Source organism: Neofelis nebulosa, chromosome 3 (genome assembly GCF_028018385.1).
Source record: "Neofelis nebulosa isolate mNeoNeb1 chromosome 3, mNeoNeb1.pri, whole genome shotgun sequence".
NCBI classification, from domain to species: domain Eukaryota; kingdom Metazoa; phylum Chordata; class Mammalia; order Carnivora; family Felidae; genus Neofelis; species Neofelis nebulosa.
The window spans coordinates 121,558,797-121,582,372 of NC_080784.1; the positions used below are offsets into that span (position 1 = coordinate 121,558,797).

Genomic DNA, 23,576 nt, shown 5'->3' on the forward strand with positions numbered 1-23,576 from the left:
TTATACTTGATCATTGGTAAACATCTGTTGCTGGTCAACGAACATTGGTTTCAGCTGATGTACTAGCTTTCTCAATCAGCTGGGCAAATCAGTGGTCTTAGGCTTCTTTTTTAATTTAATATATGTAACGGACCAGGTATGGAACAAATTCTTATTTTCCATTAGCAAAAGCTCATATTTTAAGTACTTTGTAGATGACATTTCTCGGTCACTGGTGAAGTGTGTGTTATTGTAGTTCATGTGCATTTAAGGTTGTCACTGAAGTTTTCCACAGTAGATTTATGAGGAAGATGATTCTGTGATCCAAATTAGATTGAGAAGCAGTGGTCACCTGCAGAAGAAAGGACCAGAGCCTGAGAAGTATTGTAGAATAAGGAGCCACATTTTCTTCTCCCTCATTCAGCCTGGATTCTAAATCATTATCTGAACTCATCATGTAAGAAGGGGATTTCACTGCACTTTTTACTTTAACCAATGGCATAATTCTGGCACCATTATGATGTGGTTGTCTGTAATACACAGAAATGAAATACTGATTAAGAATACAGAACTGGTGATTTCAACCTGTGCTGAGTAGATTTGTAAAATTCTGTTGAGAGAGAGGACCAGTTTGCTAGCTTAGTAGAAAAAGCCCCAGAGGACTGAACTCAGTAAGACAAGATTCCAGCATGTAGGGAAAATGTGTCAGCCTCTCCCAATAATGAGGTAAACACACCTTTCCTAATAAAGAAAGCAGTTACTTGTCACAGCAGTGAGGAAGATGTATTCTACCATGAGTCCAAACATGTTCCTTCTCCTGACCTTTCCCTTCCCTTGAAGTACTCTTGAAGTACAGGGACCATTGATCACCATAGCAGCCAAAGGTGCCAATGGACATTTGCTTTGTGTGGCCTTCATCTAAAACATATAGCCTTAATTATTATGTTATTCCTCATATCATGGCTTCTAGGGTTCTTGGTAATTTGTTTTTTGGATGTGTCTCTGACAACTTTTCTACACTCACCCCCTTACTCACATCACTTCAAGCATACTTGATGTTCTTACATACATAGCTCTTACATCCATTTGGCATAAAGTTTTTAAGTAGGTATTCTTTTATTGTCTGTCTCCTCCTAGGAGAATGTAAAGATTGATAAAGGCAAGGGATTTGCCAGTTTGTTCCACTACTGTGTACGAAATCTTAGAATAGTGCCTGGCACACAGTAGCTTCTCAATAAATACATATTGAATACATAAATAAATAAGCAAAATAAAATTCTAGACATATTTCACACTTGCATCAGGAAATGCACTACATTTGCTTTACCTGAGTAGCATATTTTATGCACAAATGTAGGATATTAGACTAGTAGTGAATTCCAATTGAATTACTTAATGAGTAGAATAATTTAAAGTTGACTTCTATCAGGTATCTATTTAACAAATCTGCCAATATTGTTTTTTGTAATTTATCACCTTGGGTTTATAGTAAGGATTTTGGACTCAATATATCAACTTGTCTTATGAATGTATCACAATTCCTATTTTGTTTTCAGGTCACCAATTATGAAAACATAGGAGGAAGAGGAAAAGTACATTCTATTCTCATATTCAAAGTTTCAGCTCCATTAAAATCAAGAATAAAACCTTTTTACTTTTCAGTCTAGAGACTCCTTAAACAAAAGGTCGAAAGTACAAAGTGGTTCTAGAACAGCAGGTCTTGGAAAAATATACTTGAAGCACTTGACTTTTGACTTTCCTCCCTTCCTTCCTCCCTTCCTTCCTTCCTTCCTTCCTTCCTTCCTTCCTTCCTTCCTTCCTTCTTTTTTTTGAAACACTTGACTTTATAACAAGTGATGAACATGGAAGATTCTCCAGGGAACAAGAGTGAGGCAGAAATGTGAAGTGGACATGGCTTGTCTTTAAGATTCTTTCTGCACTTAGGTTTTGTTCATGCATCAAATGTCCCAATTTTGGTGATCTGTTTCTCAAGGTGTATGGTTGTGTATCATTCTTGTCCCCACCATTCTTGATACTTCTTTGCTGAAACCTCTTTCGTTTGGAATATAGAGAATTTGGGATGATAAATTACAACTGCTGATAATGTTGTTAATAATTATCAAAAAATCAGGTAATTATTAGTTAATAATTGTTTGGATAATTCAAATGATTAACAATTACTTTGACAAATCAATTTTTGCTCTTGGGCCATGGTAATTTGGAAAAGGGTCTGAGGTCTGCAATCTAGTTAACATAAATGTGTCCTTCCAGTCTTCTGTTGATGGTTGGTATATTTGGCATCACTGGTGCTTAAAATTATTTATTGAATGCTTGATAATGACTCTTGTGGTACTCCCAAATTCAGATCTCTTTAAGGATGTAACCACAACTTACATCAAAGGAGAATTTGACCAGGTTATAGGTAGTAAGAGTTAGGGCTTAATGAAGAAGGTGGGAAGATACCATATGACTGACCACACTATGCCTTTAATTCTCCCCAGTGGAAAATGATTGTTCACTATCTTATCCTGTATTATTTTCCTAGAAAGCAGCTCATTTTATTGTCAGCAAGCATAGAGTCAAGTTTGGTGAACAGGATAGTTTTTATCTCTGATATGCTGATACTTAGAAAAACACAAACAATGGCAACAATGATTCCTATAGGACTCTTAGCTTTGCATCAATATTCATCTCTGTACTTAGGTTACAGAGATCTTAGCTGGAAACTAACTGTATCCACTGCTGGTGTCCAAATAGAGCTAATGAATAGGAGGGACAGCTACCAGGAGCCAATTTGCATGAAGGGTTGAGGCAATACATTGGGGAAAACTGCTCTATTAACAAAGTAGCTTATGATTGTCACTAATGTTTGTCTCTCTATTCAGTCATCCTATTGCTATGTCCGAGTCTAACAAGAGGTAGTTCTGAGTTCTTCTTGGCAGATCTGCTGTTGACTCAGAATAAGGACTTACACACTGACTTTATTTCTGGATCCTCCCCACTGCCCCCAAGATGAAGGTAATACCTTTCTGGTATATGTTTTAACAATCTCCTGAAGAGATAAAAACTAGGTAACATAATGATCAAAATAAAGGTAGGTAGTTTAAAATTTTCAAATCACAGATAAACATGTTATAGATTGTTAGAATCCAGATTCATTTCATAAGTAATGTAGTTACTCCACATGGTCTAAATGTGTTTTTATGTCATTCTGGCAGTAGAAAACAAGTATGGATTTTACTTACACAAGTTTTCCATTCCTATATCCTTTCTTCCTCTTCCCACCCCCACTTTCTTCTATCCATTTCCTTCAGGCTTTTCATTTACCTGCTAGTGATGCCCTGCCCACTTTAGAGTCAGAAAAAGTGGGATTTCTCATCTCAACTCCAGATAGTGTCCTGCCTTTTCTCCTCTCTTCCAGGGTAAAGAAGGTGACTTGCCTTCTTGCATCTAATTTAAGGTGTTGATTTTGCAAAGAAACTCGAAAGCAGTAATTTCTACTTCTTATGCTGAGTTTCAGAGGTTGACTGCGTATCTATTTTTGTTAGTTTGTAAAGGGAGGTAAGTCTCTGAACAGATTGGGAATTAGAGATTATATGGGCTTTAAAAAAGAAAAACTCTCTCATTTTTGCTAGAGGAGTTAGTAGCTGATTTTAAAACTTAAAATGAGCCTCATATTTCTGTTCCTATGGGGCTTATTCTGCATCTTCTAATGACCAATATGTGCAGTCTTAAAGTGAGTTCCATGTTTTTCTCAGTTTTAGTATTTCTTCCTCACACAGCTGTCAGTGGTGCAGTGTGTGGGCTCATCTGTGGGCAGAAGTGCTCTCCGGGTGGGCACTGTCTGTGCCCTTGAATGCAGATGGCACTCAGGGGATGGAGCAAGCACTTTCTTTTCTCTCTCTCCTCCCACTCTGCCCTCTAATAAAAATCCATTCGCAGTTTCTACAGCATCATGGGGAGATTGATTAGCTTACAGGTTCCATTCTCTCTGTTTACAAAGAAAATAAGAGTTTGTATGAAAGTGATGCAAATGGATAATTTAGAGTCATGAACCATACAGGAAAGGGAGGTTGGTGATGTAGACAAACCTGGAATGAATGGAAACTTGAAAAATCATTCCTAAAGAACTATGGAACTGTCTCCAGAAGTTCTTTCCTGTAGCAAATTTACTATCTTGGGTGAGTCTTAATGCTGATTGTATTCGATAGTTGTGATCAAATGAATTGTAAGCTTTGGGGCATTACATACTCCTGAAACCAAGGCAATTTAGGTTAAATTAGCTTTAAAATGTGCACTTATCTCACTTACCAGGTACTGAAAAACAGAAAGCATGACAGTTTAGACTTATGAGTATCTAGTGTGAATAGCTATTCTTGAGGAATACCTATTCTTGGACAATGCCAAAGTCCATTAGAAAAAGCCTATTTTCTCCCTATCCATGTAACTTCTGTATCAATATCAATAGAACATATTTTACTTTGAACTAGACAGAAATATGGGGCAATGGATACTGTAGGAAAAGCAGGAAAAGTAAAGATTCTATTTGAAATAGTTATGGAAAAAAGCAACACTACAAAAGAAGTTAGACTTTGGAAATGGTATATGCTTCAGTAGAGGAGAGAGGAGGTGATTTGTTCTCTCCATGGTTAGCATTCTGTTACATTTTCATCTCCCAGCAAGATAAACCAGAACTGTACTAATTTGCATAGTTGTTGGCCTCAGTTCAGGTCTCTGGTAAGTGGATGGTGTGAAATTTAATAAAAGGAAGCCTCACTTAAAATAGAGTTGAGAGGCCAGCAGGGAGAACTCTCACACCCCACCCCTCATTGTCAGCAGCATATCCCAACAAGAAGAGACCACCCCAGCAGGAGTTTTTCTCCTCTCTCAGCAACAGTCCAGCCAATGAGAGACTGTCACAACTCAGCCAATGAAAAGTCACCATATTCTGAACTTCCAGTTTACTCCAGTGGACTTTGTGTTTATAACAGCTCCTCCCGGCCTTCCCTTTTCTTCTATAAAATAGCTATCCTCTCATTTGTTCCCTAGGGTGCCTGTCGTTTTGCCCTAGCTTGCTTGTCCTGCATTGCAATTCCCTGCTATTCCCAACACCCCCCCCCTTCTTTTTTTTGCTGCTAAAATAGCTGACAGTTTTATTTTTACGGTTAACAATACTGTGATAAAATTAGAAGTGCAAGAGATTTACCGGTGCTGGGGGAGGGTGCTGTGAAAGATAAAGAGGTAGGGAGAGGATTTAGAATGTACTGCATACCCCACCCAGGTGGAAAGAGAGGAAGAAGGAAGAATGAGTAGGTTGGGAAGAGTCAAAGACTGCAGTGTCACTCCCAGAAAGTCTCAGTGAGGTTGATGGGCTACCCAAAGCAGAAGTTGTCCATTACAGCAGTCCTGCGTTGGGCAGAAATCGCTGGTCCAGTTTCCCCGCCAGGCTCAGCTATTGGCTGGGGGCAGCCAGTAGGGGCGGGGCCTCCGAGTACGGAAGTGGCTCCTGCAGAGGGCAGATCTGATGTTGTCAGCTCATCAGCTCTTTGCAGCCGGTTCTCTTGAAGGGCCACCTGAGCAGTGCACCTCTGTGCCTGTCACACTGTCACTATGTTTTATATGTCCTGCGTTTTGGCTAGTTTTAGACTAAGTTCTTCCACTGAGGCCTGAGAGTTTTAGCAAATATTTCATTAAACCTCATCCATTTATTTTTCTGAAATTGGCATCTGTACCCAAATCGCTCTGCTCATTTGGGCTGTCTGTTTCCATAAGATGTGTGACTTAAGCAAAATGTGTCTGAGAGTCGTGACTGATCTCCGCCCCACAGCTGAGGCTGTGCAAAATAAGTGCTATTTCTGACATATATATATATATATATATATATATATTTTTTTTTTTTTTTTTTCTAGCATATTTCCTAAATCTTTTCCTCACAATGTGTCACACACTGTTTACCAAGTAAGTCCATCCTTTTCTCTAAGATCAAGAAGAGTTTTTTAGGAAGTGCACCCTCCCCCCCCCCCCCCCCCCCCCCCCCCCCCGCCCCACCTCCAGCCTATTTGAAAGGACAGAAGGGTGTGAAAGCTGGCTCTGGGTAGGAAGAAGATAGATAGCTTTTCTCTCCATAAGCCTGGTTCTCCTTCCCAAGATGGTAATAGCAACATTCCAATTCTAATATATTCCCATCAGGAGGAAGCATCTGAGATCTCTGACTCAGCTCTAAACCCAAGCACACCATAGGGCCAGCATGTCTGAGAGGGATGCTCAGCCTGCAGACACCTGCAGCATTTCATCTGCTTCTAAAAAGTGGTGAATTGGTAAACCAATTGGCAAGGCAGAAATAAATTGCCCTGAAGTGACTCCTGGGTTTTGCTCACTTCTTCCTCTCAGCGCTCATCAGGACAGAATATTTTCATTTTGAGAGGGAAGAACTGTGAAGAGGTATCAGGAAAACAGCTTTTAGCATTGAAATGACACCTTTCTAGATTAAAAAAAAAAAAGATGCATATATAGGTGGTTTGAAGACTAGAGATTAAAAAGCTGACTTTGAGGTGGCTGCTTTGAAAATGGCTCCCATCCAATGCAGTTCCTCTAGAGTTTAATCTCCTGTCCACAAAAGCCAGGCCTTCCATCCTTTATCCTGGAATCAAATCTGGATGTGCTTGTGTGCACCCTTGGCTAAGGGGTTCTTTCAAATGACCTGGCCTGTCCCTTCCACAGAGGTAAAGCTGCTTTCCAAAGATGAAAATTTTGGGGTTAAAATGAATTATTGTGAATGTTTAAGATGATTAGTGTCCTTACAATTCGTATAAGAGAGAGTACAGCTAATAAAATTTTTTGAGACTCAGTTCTAAAAAGCAGTTGGTTGTTCTATTTTGGGATACAGATCAGAAAATTAGTTGTGGCTACTACTAATTTTTGTTCATATTGTTCCAGTTAGGCTACCACTAAGCCTATTAGACACAAATCATACCTATCTGTTCTCTACACAGCTCCAGTGACACTCTTGCCAAAGAATTGTGTCAAGATGGTGCCCAGGTTAAATGTTTACCATTGCAACAATTCTACAAGAGCAAGTTTTGGGACCAGCACCTTCCCTGAAAAATCACTGATGGACATCTGCTCAATATAGGACTGTGAGTCTGGGTCTCTGTGCTAGGGTTTACTCAGATACTTGGCTAATAGGAAGAAACCTGATACGGTGCTATTTCCCTATGGGGCAGAGCTTGAGTCCTTGTTCTGATTAGGACCTCAGGCAGCCACTTATCAGGTTTCTTAGTTGGCCATCTGGCCTTAAAAATATGCTATTTCTATTACAAAAAAGGGGAGATTCTGCAGTGGAAAAGTTTGAATATTTCTGGAACTCAGTAGATTTAATACTGGAAGTATTACCATCGAGTTAATTGTCCAATAGTTTTAGGTGAACCTAAGTTTTTCATTTGAAATTGCACTCCCTAATGGAGTTAATGAAATTATAATGCTAGAGAAAGTAAGTGGATCCTTTATAGCAGCAGGTATAAAACTAGGTCTTCATTTTAGTTCCTTACCAAATCTTTAAATTGAGGCCATATTTTGCTCTATTTAGTTTGCTATTCTTCTTTTGGCACTTTGGTGAAATAGTACATATTTAAAGATTGGTATTTTGGAACTCTGCAAACCACATAAGTGTTTTTGCTGGGAGAAGTTATTTCTGTTAGTTGCCTTCTTTACTTACAAGTTGACTGTAAAACATCATGAAGTTTATGCCCTATATAAATTGCTTTAATTATGTTGGGTTTATGTAACTTCTTCTTGTTTGTATAAGGTAAATGGGCGGATGAATTTTGTTCTAAAGAACTGGAGAAGCTTGTTCAATGTTACAGTAAATAAATACAACCACATTTAAATGAAAGTATTTAGTTTTACTGGTTGTACTTGAGTCTCGATCACCAAGATCATTGTCTTTGCATGGCGATACTTCATTTTGGTAATTAAGTGGAAAGAACAGGCCAGTATTCTCATCAAAGCAGTCCCAGATGGCAAGTGTAATTCTTAGACTTCCAGTTTACCAACATAAGAATTCTTCCTACCCTCTCCTGTGTCCTACAGAAACAAACATGGCCCAGATGCTGTGATAAATGTGTGGGATTCATCCTATATTCTTGTAGGAACATTTGTCATGGCCAACTCTAATTTAAGACCAAAAAATGCTTTCAGCTGCTTTTATCCGGTTTCTAAATCAAATAACAGTATCAGAAAGAAATTCGAGGAATTTTGAAATGACCAAGGAGCTAATATATAATGAAAATCCTGGTATCAAAAATGCCAACATAATACCTATAACACTCACTTTTGTTTGCTTAGTATTCTGCAGGCAAATTGGATGTTGTCAAATAAAGTATAACAAAGCTTCAAAAAAGTTTGAAAATCTAGTCATTGCCCACTTTAATAATAGTATTGTCTGGTCAACTGGTAAGACAGTTGCACATAGTATTTAAGCTCCTTCTGGACATCCTCATTTTAGCAATTATCCCTATGTCCTTTCTGTTGTAATATGCTTCCATTTTACTGGTCTGAATCATTCACAGTATGCTGAATACGAATAGTAATGAAGAAATGTCACACCTGCTTTCCTTATTTATATATGTTTCAGGGTTGGTGATAGTGTTGTCGTGATGACAATCTAGATCTCCTAAAACTCCTGTGTTACTATATGGTATCTAACTCTTGGCTTGTCAAGGACTTGAGTTATTTTCTTTTGGTAAATATGTATAAAGTATTCAGAAAGTGTCCCGGTTTATGATATGCGGGACATTTTATTTGTGAGTAGGTAACAAGATGAGAAAAGTGTTGAGGAGAGGAGAATAAAACAGAAGATACTTAAGTTCTTAGGGTAATCCTGCTCTTCCTAATGCCTTCTGTTCATTTGCATGTAGTATATTAATTGGATTCTTCTTTATATGCTTATTATCTGCAAAATTTGGGGTTGGGTAAGTGAAAAACATTATATGACCAGTTATCCAGGAAAGGACTTCTGTGTCACAGATAGACAATGAGTTTCTTGAGCAAACAGTATAACTAATGGTGTATAATTGTTATTAGTAAGAATTTAAATTATGCATTTTCTAGGCCTGCTGTAACAAAGTACCACAAACTGGAGGCTTAAAAAAGACAGAAATGTACTGTATCATAATTCTGAAGCCAAGAAGTATGAAATCAGGATGTTTCCAGGACCATGCTCCCTCTGAAATCTCAAGGGGAGACCCTTCCTTGGCTCTGCCTATCCTAGGCGTCCCTTGGTTTGCAGCCACAGCACTTCAATGACACTCTTCTCTCATGTGTCTGTATCTTTCCATGGTTTTCTCTCCTTGTGTGTGTCTCTCTCCTTTTCTATAAGGACACAATGCATATTGGACTAAGAGCCTGCCCTACTCCAGTATGACTTCATCTTGTCTTGATGACTCCAAAGACCCTTTTCAAATAAAGTCACATTCACAGGTACTAGGAGTTAGGACTTCATACCTTTTAGGGGGATACATTCAATCCAGAAACCTCAGTGTTTTGATTTCTCCAATCTAGAGTATTAGTTAAAATACAGAAACAACCCTGGGAATTTATTGTGAAGATATTGGGGAGTGACATAATAAATGGGAAACTGGCGGACTGAGCCAGGAGAATGGACGGGAATCAGGGGTCTTCTGGGGGAGGATCAGGCAGAGTTGCAGCCAAGGTCATGCCACAGGAAGGTCTGACCTCTAGTCTGCCCACACCATGATTAATTGGACTTCAACCGTTGAATCAGCATCTCAGGAATGAATGTCTGATGACTGAATTTAGAAAACTGTGCCAGAGTGAAGTGAGGAAGAATCTGCCACCCTCAGCTTAGGACGTGGGAGACTGCGGTGGGAGTAAGTTGGAATCGCTTTCTTGTTAAAACTATAGTCAACTGGGAATTTTCTCAAAAGAATGATGGCAGTGCCAATAGGAAGAGGGAAGGGGGATTCAGATACTGGCACCAAATACGACAAATGTTTGCTGCAGGAAGGTACAGTCTATGGCACCAAATTAAAATAATCAACTTCTCAGGGATTAAAAAGAGGCTCAAACTCATAAAAAAGCACGATTGGGCTTTGTCTTCTAAGTTACCCATCAGCTTATCAGTACTAGAAGGAATACCAGTGACAAACGCATGTAAGCTTAAAACGAGGAATTAGAAGATACAGATTTTGAGAGGAAAAAATGGTAACAGGGCATCCACCTACGTGAGGACGATGGAAGGAAAAGGGTGGTATCTGACTCCCTAAGGGACTTGGTTTTTCATAGCAGTTGAAGTTACCATATTTATAAAAATCATGGGAAAACCTTACATAAAAATAGAGAATCTTCTGGTTTCAGGTGATCAAAAGCTACATCAAATTGGAGCAAGGGCATCTTCTTTTATCCCCATGAAATTCTGGCTGAGAATCAAGTGGGTCACCCGTGGGTGGCAGTCATCTTAGGAGGAGCAGTGTCTTCACAAAGCCGCTAGCAGCAGGCACAGCAGAAGCACATGCAATATATTATCATGAGTGTCCCCCAAGTAACTAGAGAGATGCTTTAGGAGGGGTGAATGCTATCATGAAGATGGGATTGCCGGCTAAGGAAGAAGAATGGACACATTTTAAAGGTGAAAGTTCAGTGTATTTCTAATAAAGGATGCTGAACACACGGCCCGATATAATCCTTCCCCTGTCTGTGGAAAGCAAAGATGTAAAAATGTTGTACCAAATGATTCGTGTCTACTTTTCTTGTAACCCTTTCCTCGGGGGGTAACCCATGCCCTTTCCTCAGGGGACATCAAGCCATGGTGCTCAGCCACTGCCAGGTAACTAGCATCATTTCAAGAAGAGCTTAGTCTCAGCTGTCTATTGTTTCTTCAGCAAACCTATAATGGCCCTTGGTCTTAAGAAAACTTTAGTGTCGAATTCCAAGATGAACAGAATAGGTCAGAAGGCTGTCTTGAGCTTCCTCCAGGGGCCACCACATCCAATAGACAAGACTCTGTCCTAAGGGCTGGTGTCAGGCTGGTGCTTTATTCTGCTCAGCCTCACAATCTAGGAAGGAAATAGATCTGAGCAAATGATACTGGTACGCAAACTAACTGGGTCGCCCATCAGTAGTATTCAATTCATCAGCTGCTCCCATTTGTTTCCTTCTGTGTATCCATTATATTTCAAAACTGAGAAAGCTACAGATCTGATAAATGTTTCACATGGTCCCAGTGTTCTAAAGTTTGTTTTTCTGCAATCTGGACCTTTAAAGTATGGTTAAGTCAGATTATAAGATTATTAACAATGAGGGTGGAACATATTTAAAGAGGAAATGATCATATTCAACATAATTTAAAATTTTTATTTGAAGAAGAGAACTAACAAAAGAAGAATTAATGAATAATTTAATGCTGGTGCCTTGATTATAGATGTAAGTGAAAGTCTTCGCGAATTTGTAATTTGGTATTTTTAGGTTTTGATGAAAAATGAGTTTAATGAGGGTCATTTTATTTAACTAAATATTGTTGAAGAACAACTTAAAGAGAATCTCAATTCTCTAAGTAGGTATGACATGAATAAAGCTTTGGTTGCACCTGTGGTAATACTGACATTTAAGTTACCTAAAATAATGCTGTGTTATTATGTCTATGCTTAGATCATATAAATCTCAAAAGGATTTTATATTGATTATAGATCTATGAGGAATTTGATGAATCTTATATTAGATTGGCTGGAAAGTTGGACTTTTGCCAGGAAGAATATTATTTTATGAATCGGGTAACCCAGAAGGTGACCTGATAACATTTATTCATTTAAAAACATCAAATAAGCACCTGAAATGTGAACTGGGTGTTTGAAATTAGAATTGAGAAGCTAGGTAAATTAAAATATTTTGGTTAAGACGTTATCAGATAAACTTCTTATTAGAGAAAAACTGAGTTAAAGTAGATTCTTGATAAGACTCAATGTCCCAGTCAGAGATGCATAATGGTTCCAGTCAGGAACCATTCTAGATAGTTCAGTCAAAAAGAAATTTAATACAGGGAATTAAGAGTTTATAAGATCTTTCAGAGAGCTAAGAGAAGTTGGTTCTGGTTAACATGACTGTAGCTAAAATCTGGTGGTCAGGAAGCAGCTTGTGCCCATTACCATCACTGATGCCACTATACTTGCCTCAGGCTCCCGGAGCTGGTGACCAGAGCCTCAGATGAGGATCCTAATGGCCACAGACACCAACATGAATCTACTCTACCGGCCAGCCTCCACAGCAGGAGGAGGAGCACTCTCTCTCACCTCCATCTTCCAGATCTCACAAGACACCATCTCATTGGTGGAATGTATATCACACGTAGCCCCTTCTTGCTGGGAGCTTGATAAATGCATGGTTTGCCTTCCAGCTCCCTTAATATAGGGGTATTCATAGAAGGGGATGAAAAGGGATGCTAAGTCCACATCTAGCACACTTAGTCTATTTTGAAGATTCATGATAGCCTCCTTTAGTTTTTTAGGAAGGTAACAAAAACCTTCTTCAAACTATTCTACATTCACAGGCAACTTCGCAAGTGTCTAAAGTTTAACTTCGTCAGAATATGACACAGGTCCCCATGGATTAAAGGGCTTTAGACATATAATCTGAAATTTATTTTTAAATAAAATATTATCTTCTGTATATATTACCACCTCGATTATAATGTCCTTGGTGACACAGAATCCAATTTTACCTAATTGCTTGTTGCATTTCAAGATAACTGACTAAGGATGCTGCTAGTGCTGCTAATTCAATGTTTATCGAGTATTTACTAAGTTTTAGGTGTTCCATAAGCATAATTTTTTAATTTTCACAACTACCCAATGAAACAGTATGTACTCTTTGCTCCATAGTACCCATGAGAAACTCAGAATTAGGTTAATTACCTTGTCCAATGTCATACAACCCATCAAATCTATCCTTCTGTCTTCTCCATTGTGGCAAATACTTTCCTCTACCAAATTGTTCAAGCCAAAAATTCAGGCATTCCCCATATTCTTTTATCTTACCCCTACATCAAACCCATCTGCAAGAGTTGTTGACTCTATCACCAAAATATGTCTAAAATCTGCCTCCTCTCTCACCTCAGTTATCTCTCTAGTCCAAGCCACCATCATCTTGTGAATCCCTCACAACCCCCCTGCCTGGTCAATACTCTTGCCTCTCTGCAACCCATTGTCTGTTTTGCAGAGTGAATTTTTCTGCTTAAAACATTTGAATGGCTTCTCAGTGTACTTAGAATAAAATTCAAACTTCTTTCATGATGTTTCTTCTACTTACCTCTACAAACTCATCTCATTCTCTCACCCTTATCCACTACACCCCGACCACACTGACTCTCTTAATTTGCTAGGGCTTCTATAACAAAGTGTACAGATTGGATGGCTTAAATGATAGAAATGTATTTTCTCACAGTTCTGGAGGCTACAAATTGGAGATTAAGTTGCCCAGCAAGGTTGGTTTCTTCCGAATGCCTTCAGGAAAAGATCTGTTCCAGGCCTCTCTCCTTGGCTTGTTAGATGGTCATCATCTCCCCACGTCTTCACATCATTTTTCATCTGTACATGTCTGTGTCCGAATTTCTTCTTAAAAGAACACTAGTCATATTGGTTTAGGACCTCGTTTTAATATAAATACTTCTACAAAGACACTATCTTCAAATGTGGTCACATTCTGAAGTACTGGGGATTAAGATGTCGACATGAATTTTTGGGGGGACACAATTCAGAACATAGAAGTGATATTTCCATTTTCAGAAAATGTGCGGTTCATTCTGATCTTGGGGTCTTTGCATGAGGTATGTTCTTTATCTTGAATGCTATTTTTGCTTCTCATGTTAAGTGTTCTTACTAAAATAAAATAAAATAAAATAAAATAAAATAAAATAAAAACATCATAGTCAAGGTACCATAGTAGCTAGAAGCCAGGGTGAGGAGAACATATGGTGATCGTAAGATTCCTATGTCCTTCAATGTCAATGTTAACGACAGGTTATCTGCTGGGATTTCCCAAATCTGCTGACACAGAGGACCTGTGAAGTATTGGGCATGACTTGCCATGTCTGAATTATAAAAGGCCTCATTGTACAACATTGTGACAAATTGTCAATGTTTTGTGAGGATCCTTAAGGCTCCTTAGTGTAACTGTAGATGCTTTCAGTAAGTGCCAGGCATGAATGCGAAAGCAGAATCGGTTCATACTTCCTGGAATCTCAGTGTCTGTTTTGCTCAAATAAAGAAAAGAGAAAGTGCTGGGGGCAAAAGTTTATCACCTTTATCATAGTTGGTATAGCATGTCCATCCACACCCTGAGAAATGAAGGAGACCATCCATAAGAGATTGTTGGTTCATTTGCTGAGAGCTAATTTCTCTCTCTCAGGGTCACTTATTGCTAAACAGGGCAAAAAGGCTCTCTGAGCAAAACTATCCCACTAGTTTCCATGGACACAGATATTGCTTCAGTGTTTGCTACATTTAAATGCACAACATCTCCAAATGGCCTTGCGCCAATTCTTGGTGGAACCAAGCTTGATGTTGATTTGAAGACATGCAAAGAATTATGCAGAAATTACAGTGTTCTACTCAGAGACATGTCTACTAACTCATTCCTTTAAAGACAAGTGATCTTCATTCTGACTGAAATTGACTTTTGTTACTTGAAGATGTCAGAATGTAATATTTTGCTTTATGCTATCCAAATGCAAATCCTGAATGCCAAGGAAGTATCACGCATGCCACCACTCTCCTCACCACCCCCCTCCGATACCATTATCCATGGCAAACATCATTAATTGATCTTGATCTTTCCCATTAAACCCAAGTTTCAGGCCCCATCTAAACACATCATTGTAGGCATCTGTCAGCCAGTTTTTCTTTCCCATTATGTGGAAAATGAGGCCAGCTTACATCTACATAAAATGTAAGTCAGTATTTTTCAAACTATATAGATTTTATTGCAGGATTACTTAGTCTTCAGTACTTGGATGTCTAATAGTCTAATATGCTATTCTAAAAAGGACTAAAATACACAGAACTTTCTAATGTCACTTGGTCACAGAGCCCCTTTTTAATGCAGTATCCCTGAGTTCTTTTTAATACAACTTGGGAATCACTGCTGTAGTATTTTACAGGATTTTGAAGGATTTTTTCACCTCAAGGCTTTTGATCTTTCTGGGTGATCCAGGTGGTCATTCCACACTTTGTAGTCACTGGTTTTTTAAATAATGATATAGATTTTAGTCATATGCTGGAAGAATATGCTTAATAACAAGCCAGCCTAGTGTATCACACAGTATTCACATTTCACAGAGGATTATTTTCTTGCAAGCCATTTTCACTGATTATTTACTCCTAGCCAAAATGTTCTAAACATTTACATCTCATTTAAGTAGACTGCCCACATATTCCAGTTTATGCTTGGAGTAGACCCAGTTTATACTTGCTTTTCTATCGTAATCATTAATGCTACTCCATTTTACCATCAAAACTGCCCTCTTGGATGATAAATTAATTAAATGATCTCCTTCCATTTAATTTTCAGACAATCTGTGCTAACATTGGTATTATAACCTCCACTTACCAATGATTAAATGGGGCTCAAGAGACTGAAAACTGGCTTGGTTTTGCACAGGTAGGACATAGCTCAGCCAATATTCAAACTAGGTCAGTCTTCCCTCAAAGCCCATGCTCTTGAATGAAGTACTGCACTGCTTATATAAATATCTGATGTCATTTAATAACCAGGAAATTATATTAGAAGCATTGTCTGCATTTTGAAGATAAAAATGTTGAGAAAATCATATGCTGTAATCTATAAATTTGAGGTCAATTATATTGAGAATCTTACCTTTTTATATGGTAGTCCCTGCCTTTAAAGGTCAGCCCCACAAAATAAGGTAGGCCAACAAGATGGCTGGCAAGTACAGCTACACAAAGAGCGACAAGTAAGGCCTTATACCAGCTCTGAGCCAATCAGCTGGGACCTAGTAGATCAGGTCATGGTGCTGACCTCTCTCCTAAATATTTACCCATTTAGAAAAGCAAGAGGCAGTAAAATTCAGGTAGGTCCAAATTGTTAAAATCAGACCCCATAGCATTATAGGAAACAAGAAGGAATTCAGATGAGCGAATACTTAGTGTACAAATAGGATATAATAATGACTCAAATTACAAGGTTATACTTATTAGAACAATACCGAGAACAGTCTCATTTTCTAAAAATTGGAGTCTCTATTATTTAATTGAATGTTTGATTTATGAAGTTATATTAGAGTCATCCATTCTTTAGAGTATTTAATGATCCATTTAAGCTTAAGGCATACGCACTTCAAAACAAAGACATTCATTTGTACTATCGTAGGGGCTTCTAATTTCAGAATTTTCAGAAAATTCTGTATAAAGCTAAATTTTTATTTTAACAACACTCTTTTAAGTGTTAATCCTATTTTACTGTCTAGTCTAGATCAGGGATCCTCAACCTTGGTGCTACTGATATTTTGGGCTGGATATTCTTTGCCTCGGGTAGTATAGGATGTTAATTAGCATCACTTGTCTCTATACACCAGATGCCGGAAGCACCTTCTCCATAGCCATGACAATAAAAAATGCTGCCAGATTTGCCAAAAGTCTGGGGCAAGGGAAGCAAAATTGCCCAGTTAAGAACCATTGGTCTACATGCTTCCTCTTTGTTATCCTAGAGAATTGACTAGGTAGAAAATAAGGGAATTAATATTAAACATAAAACTCTGATTATATTCAGTGCCAGTTCAAATTTCTTTAGAAGACAGAGTTCTGGTAAATTTAAGAACCTGAGGAAGGGACTGGGTTTTGGCAAAAGTTAGGAGTAATGGCTTGGAAACCAACCCGATGTAAGAAGGGGATGATGGGAAAGATAAGGTATATTAGCTACTGGCTGCTCAGGCTTCCAGAATCAGCACACAATCTTCAAAAGATCTCTCCTGTAGGTCTTCCCCTTCTAGCAGTGGTTAGGGCTCTCTGAGAAATGCCCCCAAATCTCCAAGGAAAGTTCACATCTTCCTAGTCTATTCCCCTGCCCCTTTGTCTTGTCCTCTGATCTCTTCTATCATGAATGCAAAGCTTCTATTGTGCGGCTCATAGTGAATGGACACTATTCTACATATTAGGGATGGAGTCCAGAGATGAAAAAGCACTGCTTCCATGGGGCATTTTCGGTTGGGGTCTTTCCTAAATTTGGATTAGTCTTCCTCCACCCTTGTATTCTACTTTTCATCTCTTCCTCCAGTGCGACAGGTAATGAATGATATGGATTCCTCCAGATCCCCCAACTCCAACCTTCTCTAACCATCTTCCAAATCAGTCAAGGATGGGAGGAGCCATGGTAGAGGCAACATGAGGAAGCCCTCAGTTATTTTTAGGGTTCTATTTTCCATGTCTGTTTGTGATGACAAAGTGGTAACATTTCAAGGGCAGAGTTTCTTGGGAAAGAGGCTATTAAGGGGGCTTTTTGCATGGTTTTATTCTAAGTTAGTCCAGTTCATAAGAGTAGTATTTGGAGGCCCTGATTTTAGATTTCTGTCTATGTTAAAGACCTGAATAATATTCAAGCCTCGTCTTCCTCTTACACCCTTAACTGACTGTCAGGTAAGAGACAATCTAATTGTTTTATAATTAGAAAAGTTGACATTTTACCTGTCACTGGATTTTACATTTTAATAACAATAAAGCCAATGGTGAAACTATTAGGTATCAGTCACAGGCCTATATAGATGTTCTTACTTTAGAGATAATACGTATACTTGAATTTAGACATGGGGAAAATTATATAAAAGCAGTCAGTCTTCCTACTGCTTTCCTTAACTCTTTGGGTGGGACAGTCCACACAAATGGGAGCTCAGTGTGTGGAACACCATGCCATTTCTTGAAAGCTTGCATGTGAAACTATGGACTAGATTTCAAAATGTCATGATGAAAGCATCTTCTATTAGGGATGAATCAAATGTAGGTATTATTTTTTAAAACTTGAGCTTATTTGAGAATGCTAATAGTCATGAGAAACCTGTGATCAATATTTTGCAGAATCATTTAAAATAGATATTCCCATCACTGTTGAGAAGCTAGACAAAATCGTTTGTGTGTTTACTTTATGGGGACTACACAGTGAAATTAAATGAGTTTAAAAATTTTTTTCAGGAGGCTTCCTTCTGAAAACTGGTAAGCAGAAGAATTTAGGGGTTAATTATTATGCATTTATTTTGGAAAGTCAGACACAGTTTTAAACATTTATTTTATTTGCAGGAATCGTGCATGGGAATCACAGAATGGTAACACTGCATTCTATTCTACACTAGTAAGTTGTTTTTAAGAAATAGGTTGCTGAAATTGTAAGCCTTTTAAAGAATGTAGGTTGTGGAAATGTATATTAATTTGAGTTATAGAATGTTAAGAAATAATATTCTCAAGGTTATATGCAAATAGGCACTAAGTAAGAGAAGGTTTCTCAAAACATAGCAATAATAGAGATTTGAATGTCAGAAATTCAGAAAATGGACCAGCAACTTAAAAAGCATATATAACTATAACAAATGTGTATTTTCATGGTCATTCTAAAGACAGTAGGTAAGGAGTAAGGAGTAAACTGTTCAGGTGAGTGCTTCAAACAGGCACAATATCTTTGCTACAGAGAAGTTTTCACCTCTCTGTTTTTGTTTTCCCTTAATTTTCAAAATGGGGAACAGCTGCTTCAGTGGCAAAATGCATTGTAAAATGCAAGAACTGTCAAAGAATGCAATCACTCTATGGCATTCAATTTGAATCCTGATGTACCTATCTGAAGCAGGTTAATGCCAATAAATCGTGGCAATGACAAATTCTGAAATCCAGAGGTTTGCCTCTGCTTTCATAGTATAGTATTTTCCCTGAAGACAGCAGGCAATCCAAATGCAAGCATGCTTCACCCAGAAAGCACAGTGTCTGCAGATTTTTGGGTTTCATTATAATAACCTGAAAGTGAGATCACAGGAAATGTATTAGTGAATAATGGGTCATCAATTGAAATTGATTAGCTAGCATAAAATCACCCCTATACATAAATCTTTCTAAGGAACAATCACCTTTAGCTTGAAAAATACACATGTTTATCCTTTCAGGAGAAGACAATGAAATATTTAAAGTATTCTGTTTGCTAGACAAATGATTCCTTCAAGTCCCTAATAAGCCTGCCTTAAGCTTTCTGAAAAATATAGCTGAAAAAAAATATATAGCTGATATTTTACCTTCTTTAGTAATCTTTCCTGCAACAGAAACCAAATTCCTTTTCAGCTTGGAGTCGAGTAGGAAGCTAAGAAAAAAAAGACAAAAAAGATACAGAGCTAGCATTTCTCCATTTTAAGGCCAAAGAAAGGAACATGATAAAGTCATGGTTGCGTTTCACAGGAAAATAGCTTTATAGAGGCAACTGGGAAAACAGTCCTCTATCTTAAAAGGAAAGAACTGTAAAACTCAACTACAGCAAAGTCCTTGAGTTCAAGTTGTATTTTATTTGGAGGGAGAATAGCCTAAGGGCTAGTAATTTGTATTCTTTTCCTCTTACCCCAAATATTGTTCTAAAAAATATGCCATGGTTGCATAGTCCTTCAGATGTTGTAGAAGGATCTTTGTTTGACAGGTATATTTTCATAAACTCAGAGGCCTAGGTAGTATCCCATGATTCTGCTACAGCCCAGTGAGTCTACTGAGTCTGTACCCTGGAGACTCATTAGATGTGCAGCTCACTGGTGGGCCACAGGATGATCCAGAAATGCAAACACTCGATCAGTTCTTAAGGGTAAATGACTTTGGTGATTCCTTATGATTTATTTAAAACATAGGAGAGCTTAAAGGGTTATTGAGATTTGGTCAACTAAAATTGGTTCATTGTGAGAAATGACCAAGGGCTCTAATTCTGGAGTGTAACAAGGACTCCAGCAGCCACATGACCCTGGGTAACAATGAACATTTCCGACATCACATATGTAGATAGTTAGAAGACACGCTTTATTTTTGAAGACAAATTGGTGGTCAGGATGTTATCATTATTGTCTTGAACTAGTTTTTTCAATTGCTGCTCTCTTTGCTTAGCGTTATTTTTAGCAATTCATTTTCAGTTAACTCTACATGTGAAGTGATGCATATTTACAGGAATGATGTTTTGGGTTTACATTTTTTCCTACAGCTAGACTTTAAGGACTGTATACATTGTGGTTCAAATAGACTTACCATATTACTATTGCTAAAAAAGATGTATCCATGATTCCTTTAAGATTTATTTGGTCTGTACATGCTGAATTCAGCCATACTTTGGCCTTGGTGCCTTTTTCCTTTGACTTTCTTCTTTGCTTTTTTCTAAATAGTTAATTCTTTTAAATTACTGTTCATACAGTAATTTGCACACAAACGCTTATGTAACTTATTTTGTTCATACTTGTTGAAACGTTTCAAAGCATAGTCAGGATAGAAGGCTCATATTCTTTCTCAACAAAGAAGTTACTTTTTTTTGCGTTTTATAGAAATTAACATAAATGCAACCTACCTTATTGCGGAAGGGTGTGTTATATAACATATTTTCATTGCGGGCACTTTCGTTACCTAGAAATACAAACTCTGTTACTACTTCTTCAGCTGTTCACATATTTAATGATTCATTTATTCGGTACTTAAAAAAAAATAATATATGCTATGAGTAGCATATATTGGGTAAGGAGAAGCTACTGAAGAGATAAAAAGGGAATATTGAAAAGGCACCCTTGGCAAGGATGCTATTAATATCTCCTGCCCAGATAGTTGACTACAGGACACAGAGAGGAGTTGCTTCAGCTCAGAAACAATCCAACACCTTTGAATAACAACCCTCACTGAATGATGCCTTCTTCTTTTTTGTTTTTCTCCATTGACCACGATCAGTCAATTACAAGGTATGCCATCTTATGAAAACTTGTTCCTACTACTCCCCATTGGCCACAGCTCCTCCTGCCTTTACCACAGGCTTTCCAGTTTCCACCCGTCAGCCACGTGGCTCAGTTCTATTGCTCTTCTCCATTCCCACAGTCACTGCTCTGGTTCAGAATGTAGACAATTGCTTCTAGATTAGTCAGAGCTCCCCAGTTGGCCTCTGGCTCTTCTTGATCTTGCCAACCTTCTGCATACATTCCTACTTACCACACTGATGTGAATCACCCTTTGAAGTGTTACTCCAATACCATTTACTCTGTCAATAACTCCCGCTTATCAAGCATCAGCTCCCATTTGCACATATTATCATCTGCCTTTATAGAAACTCCCCATGGCAGATTTCTTACATGGGGAAACTGAGGCCTAAAGAGCTTAAGTGATTTCCCAAAGGCCATAACGGTAAGTTGTGAAGGGCCAGGTCAATCAGAGTTCAAAGCACATGCTTCTTGTATTGTCTAACAATGCCTCTACATTGCTCTTCTAGAATCACCTCAAATTTATTTTGGATGTCAAGTGGTTTTGTATATACATATAAAATCTATGTGAGTTTTTGCACTGGCCTGCCTAATTATTTTAGGTTTACATTAACACTGAAACTGATTTACCATGTGCTTTGTTGTAGTCTGAAATTCTTCAGTAAATGCCAAAAACTTACCATTTGGATGGTGCACAATGGTGAGTTTATCTAGAAGACAGAAAAAGCACATTCTACTGAGTTTTGCTCAATATTTATCTTAAACTTTCTTCTTTCTATTGTTTGACAACTTCTTGTCTTTGAGATAACTATGAAATCTCACAGTTTGATTAAACAAATACTGATCTCCAACTACAAAGTGTGAAACCACGTCTCTGACTACGTTTGTCTATTTTCCTTTTGATGTTTGGTATTATGATTTTAGGTATGTTAGACACTTAATAAAAGTGTTGCTATTATGCTTTGATAGTTTTTTTTGCCTGAGCTACTCCATTCTTTTTTCAGATTAACAATATTCAGTATATATAGTACAAATTAATTTTTGATGACTTTTGACAAATCTACACACCCATGTACCCATCACCCGGTTAGGATAGAGAACATTTCATCTCTACAGAAAATCCCCTTGTGCCTCCAACATCAATCCTCATCCCACCATTATCTCTATTGACCCTGATCTGATTTCTATTGATATAGATTAGTTTTATCTATAATTTCAGATTAATGGAATCTTATACAATGTATTCCTTTGTGTTTCATTATCTTTCATTTAGCATAGCATCCGTGAGATTCATTCATGATGTTGTGTGTAATACTAGGTATTTCTTTCTATTGTTGAGTAATATTCCACTGTATGAATGTACTAGAGTATAATTATGTCTTCTTCCCTCAGACATTAGGATTGTTTACGATTTAGCTATTATAAACTGCTACAAATTTTGTGAATAAGTCTGGATACACATAATGTTTTCAATTTTTTCTTTTTTTGGAAAAATACCTAAGAGTGGCTTGTCTAGGCCATAAGGTAGGTGCACATTTAACTGTTCCAAAGTCATCACACCACATTCTACTTCCATTAACAATGTATGAAATGCATATCCAGTTTTGCCATGTCCTAATAACTTTATTGTAACAATATCTAAAAATTCCAGCCATTATACATTATACTTGTTGTGTATTGATATTTAGTTTAATTTGCATTTTCCTAACTAATGGTGTTGAGCATATTTTCACATGTTTACTGGCCATTTGCTTTTGTAAACTAGGATCTAGATGCTATAGGTGCTCATTGGTGCTGGGCTGCCATTGCTTCTAGGCCTTTTCAGCAGATAGGGCTAAAGAAATGTATATGTTCATATATACAACTATATTTCTATATCTATTTGTAGTATATCTATTCGTAACCGGGAGTTATTTTTACCTCCAATTCCAATTTAGAAGCATAGAATTCATTCCAACCTTCTTTCTTTCTTTAGTAGTTCCCCTTTCTTTGATAATAGGAAATCTGATTCTTACTATCCATAGTACATTTATTTACTCAGTCTTAGAATATACAACTGGCAGTTTTGAAATTGCTACCCTATACTCCTATAGAGAAATAAGCCTATTTACTAGAGTACAGAATACATTTTTATGTATTGATTTTTTTCTTTTATTTTTATCCTTGGAATACACTATTTTCTATATTTATGTTAGTTTTTCTTCTGTCTCCTTTCAGTGTGGATGTTTTTTATTTGGAATATGTGTAGGTTCATTTTCTTCTGCTCTTATTCCATTTTGCCTCCTTTCCAGACTCATTTTTGTTGAATATGTAAAATATTAACAAAGTTCTGAAAGTACGTTCTGAAAGATATGTTCAGAGAAGTGTAATTCTTTTTAGTTTTGTTAGTGTTGTTTTTTAATTAATTTGTTCTTTTTGCCTAAGTTGTTAAATGTATTGGCATTTAAAAAGTTAATTAGGGGCGCCTGGGTGGCTTGGTTGGTTAAGTGTCCGACTTCGGCTCAGGTCATGATCTCACGGTCCGTGAGTTCGAGCTCCGTGTCGGGCTCTGTGCTGACTGCTCAGAGCCTGGAGCCTGTTTCAGATTCTGTGTCTCCCTCTCTCTATGTCCCTCCCCTGT

At 37.7% G+C, this 23,576-nt stretch overlaps 1 protein-coding gene across 1 annotated transcript in view; it reads right to left on the bottom strand.

Moving 5' to 3' along the window:
• Nucleotides 1–18,262: 18,262 nt before the first annotated feature.
• BANK1 (B cell scaffold protein with ankyrin repeats 1) overlaps nt 18,263–23,576 on the bottom strand; it is a 309,831-nt gene continuing 304,517 nt past the window's right edge. Inside the window, exons 14-17 of the mRNA XM_058721799.1 lie at nt 21,637–21,666; nt 20,563–20,618; nt 19,268–19,285; nt 18,263–18,995 (exon numbers count right to left, since the gene is read on the bottom strand). Coding sequence (XP_058577782.1) covers nt 18,819–18,995; nt 19,268–19,285; nt 20,563–20,618; nt 21,637–21,666 — 281 coding nt within the window. The 3' untranslated portion in view covers nt 18,263–18,818. The remainder of the gene's footprint in view (nt 18,996–19,267; nt 19,286–20,562; nt 20,619–21,636; nt 21,667–23,576) is intronic.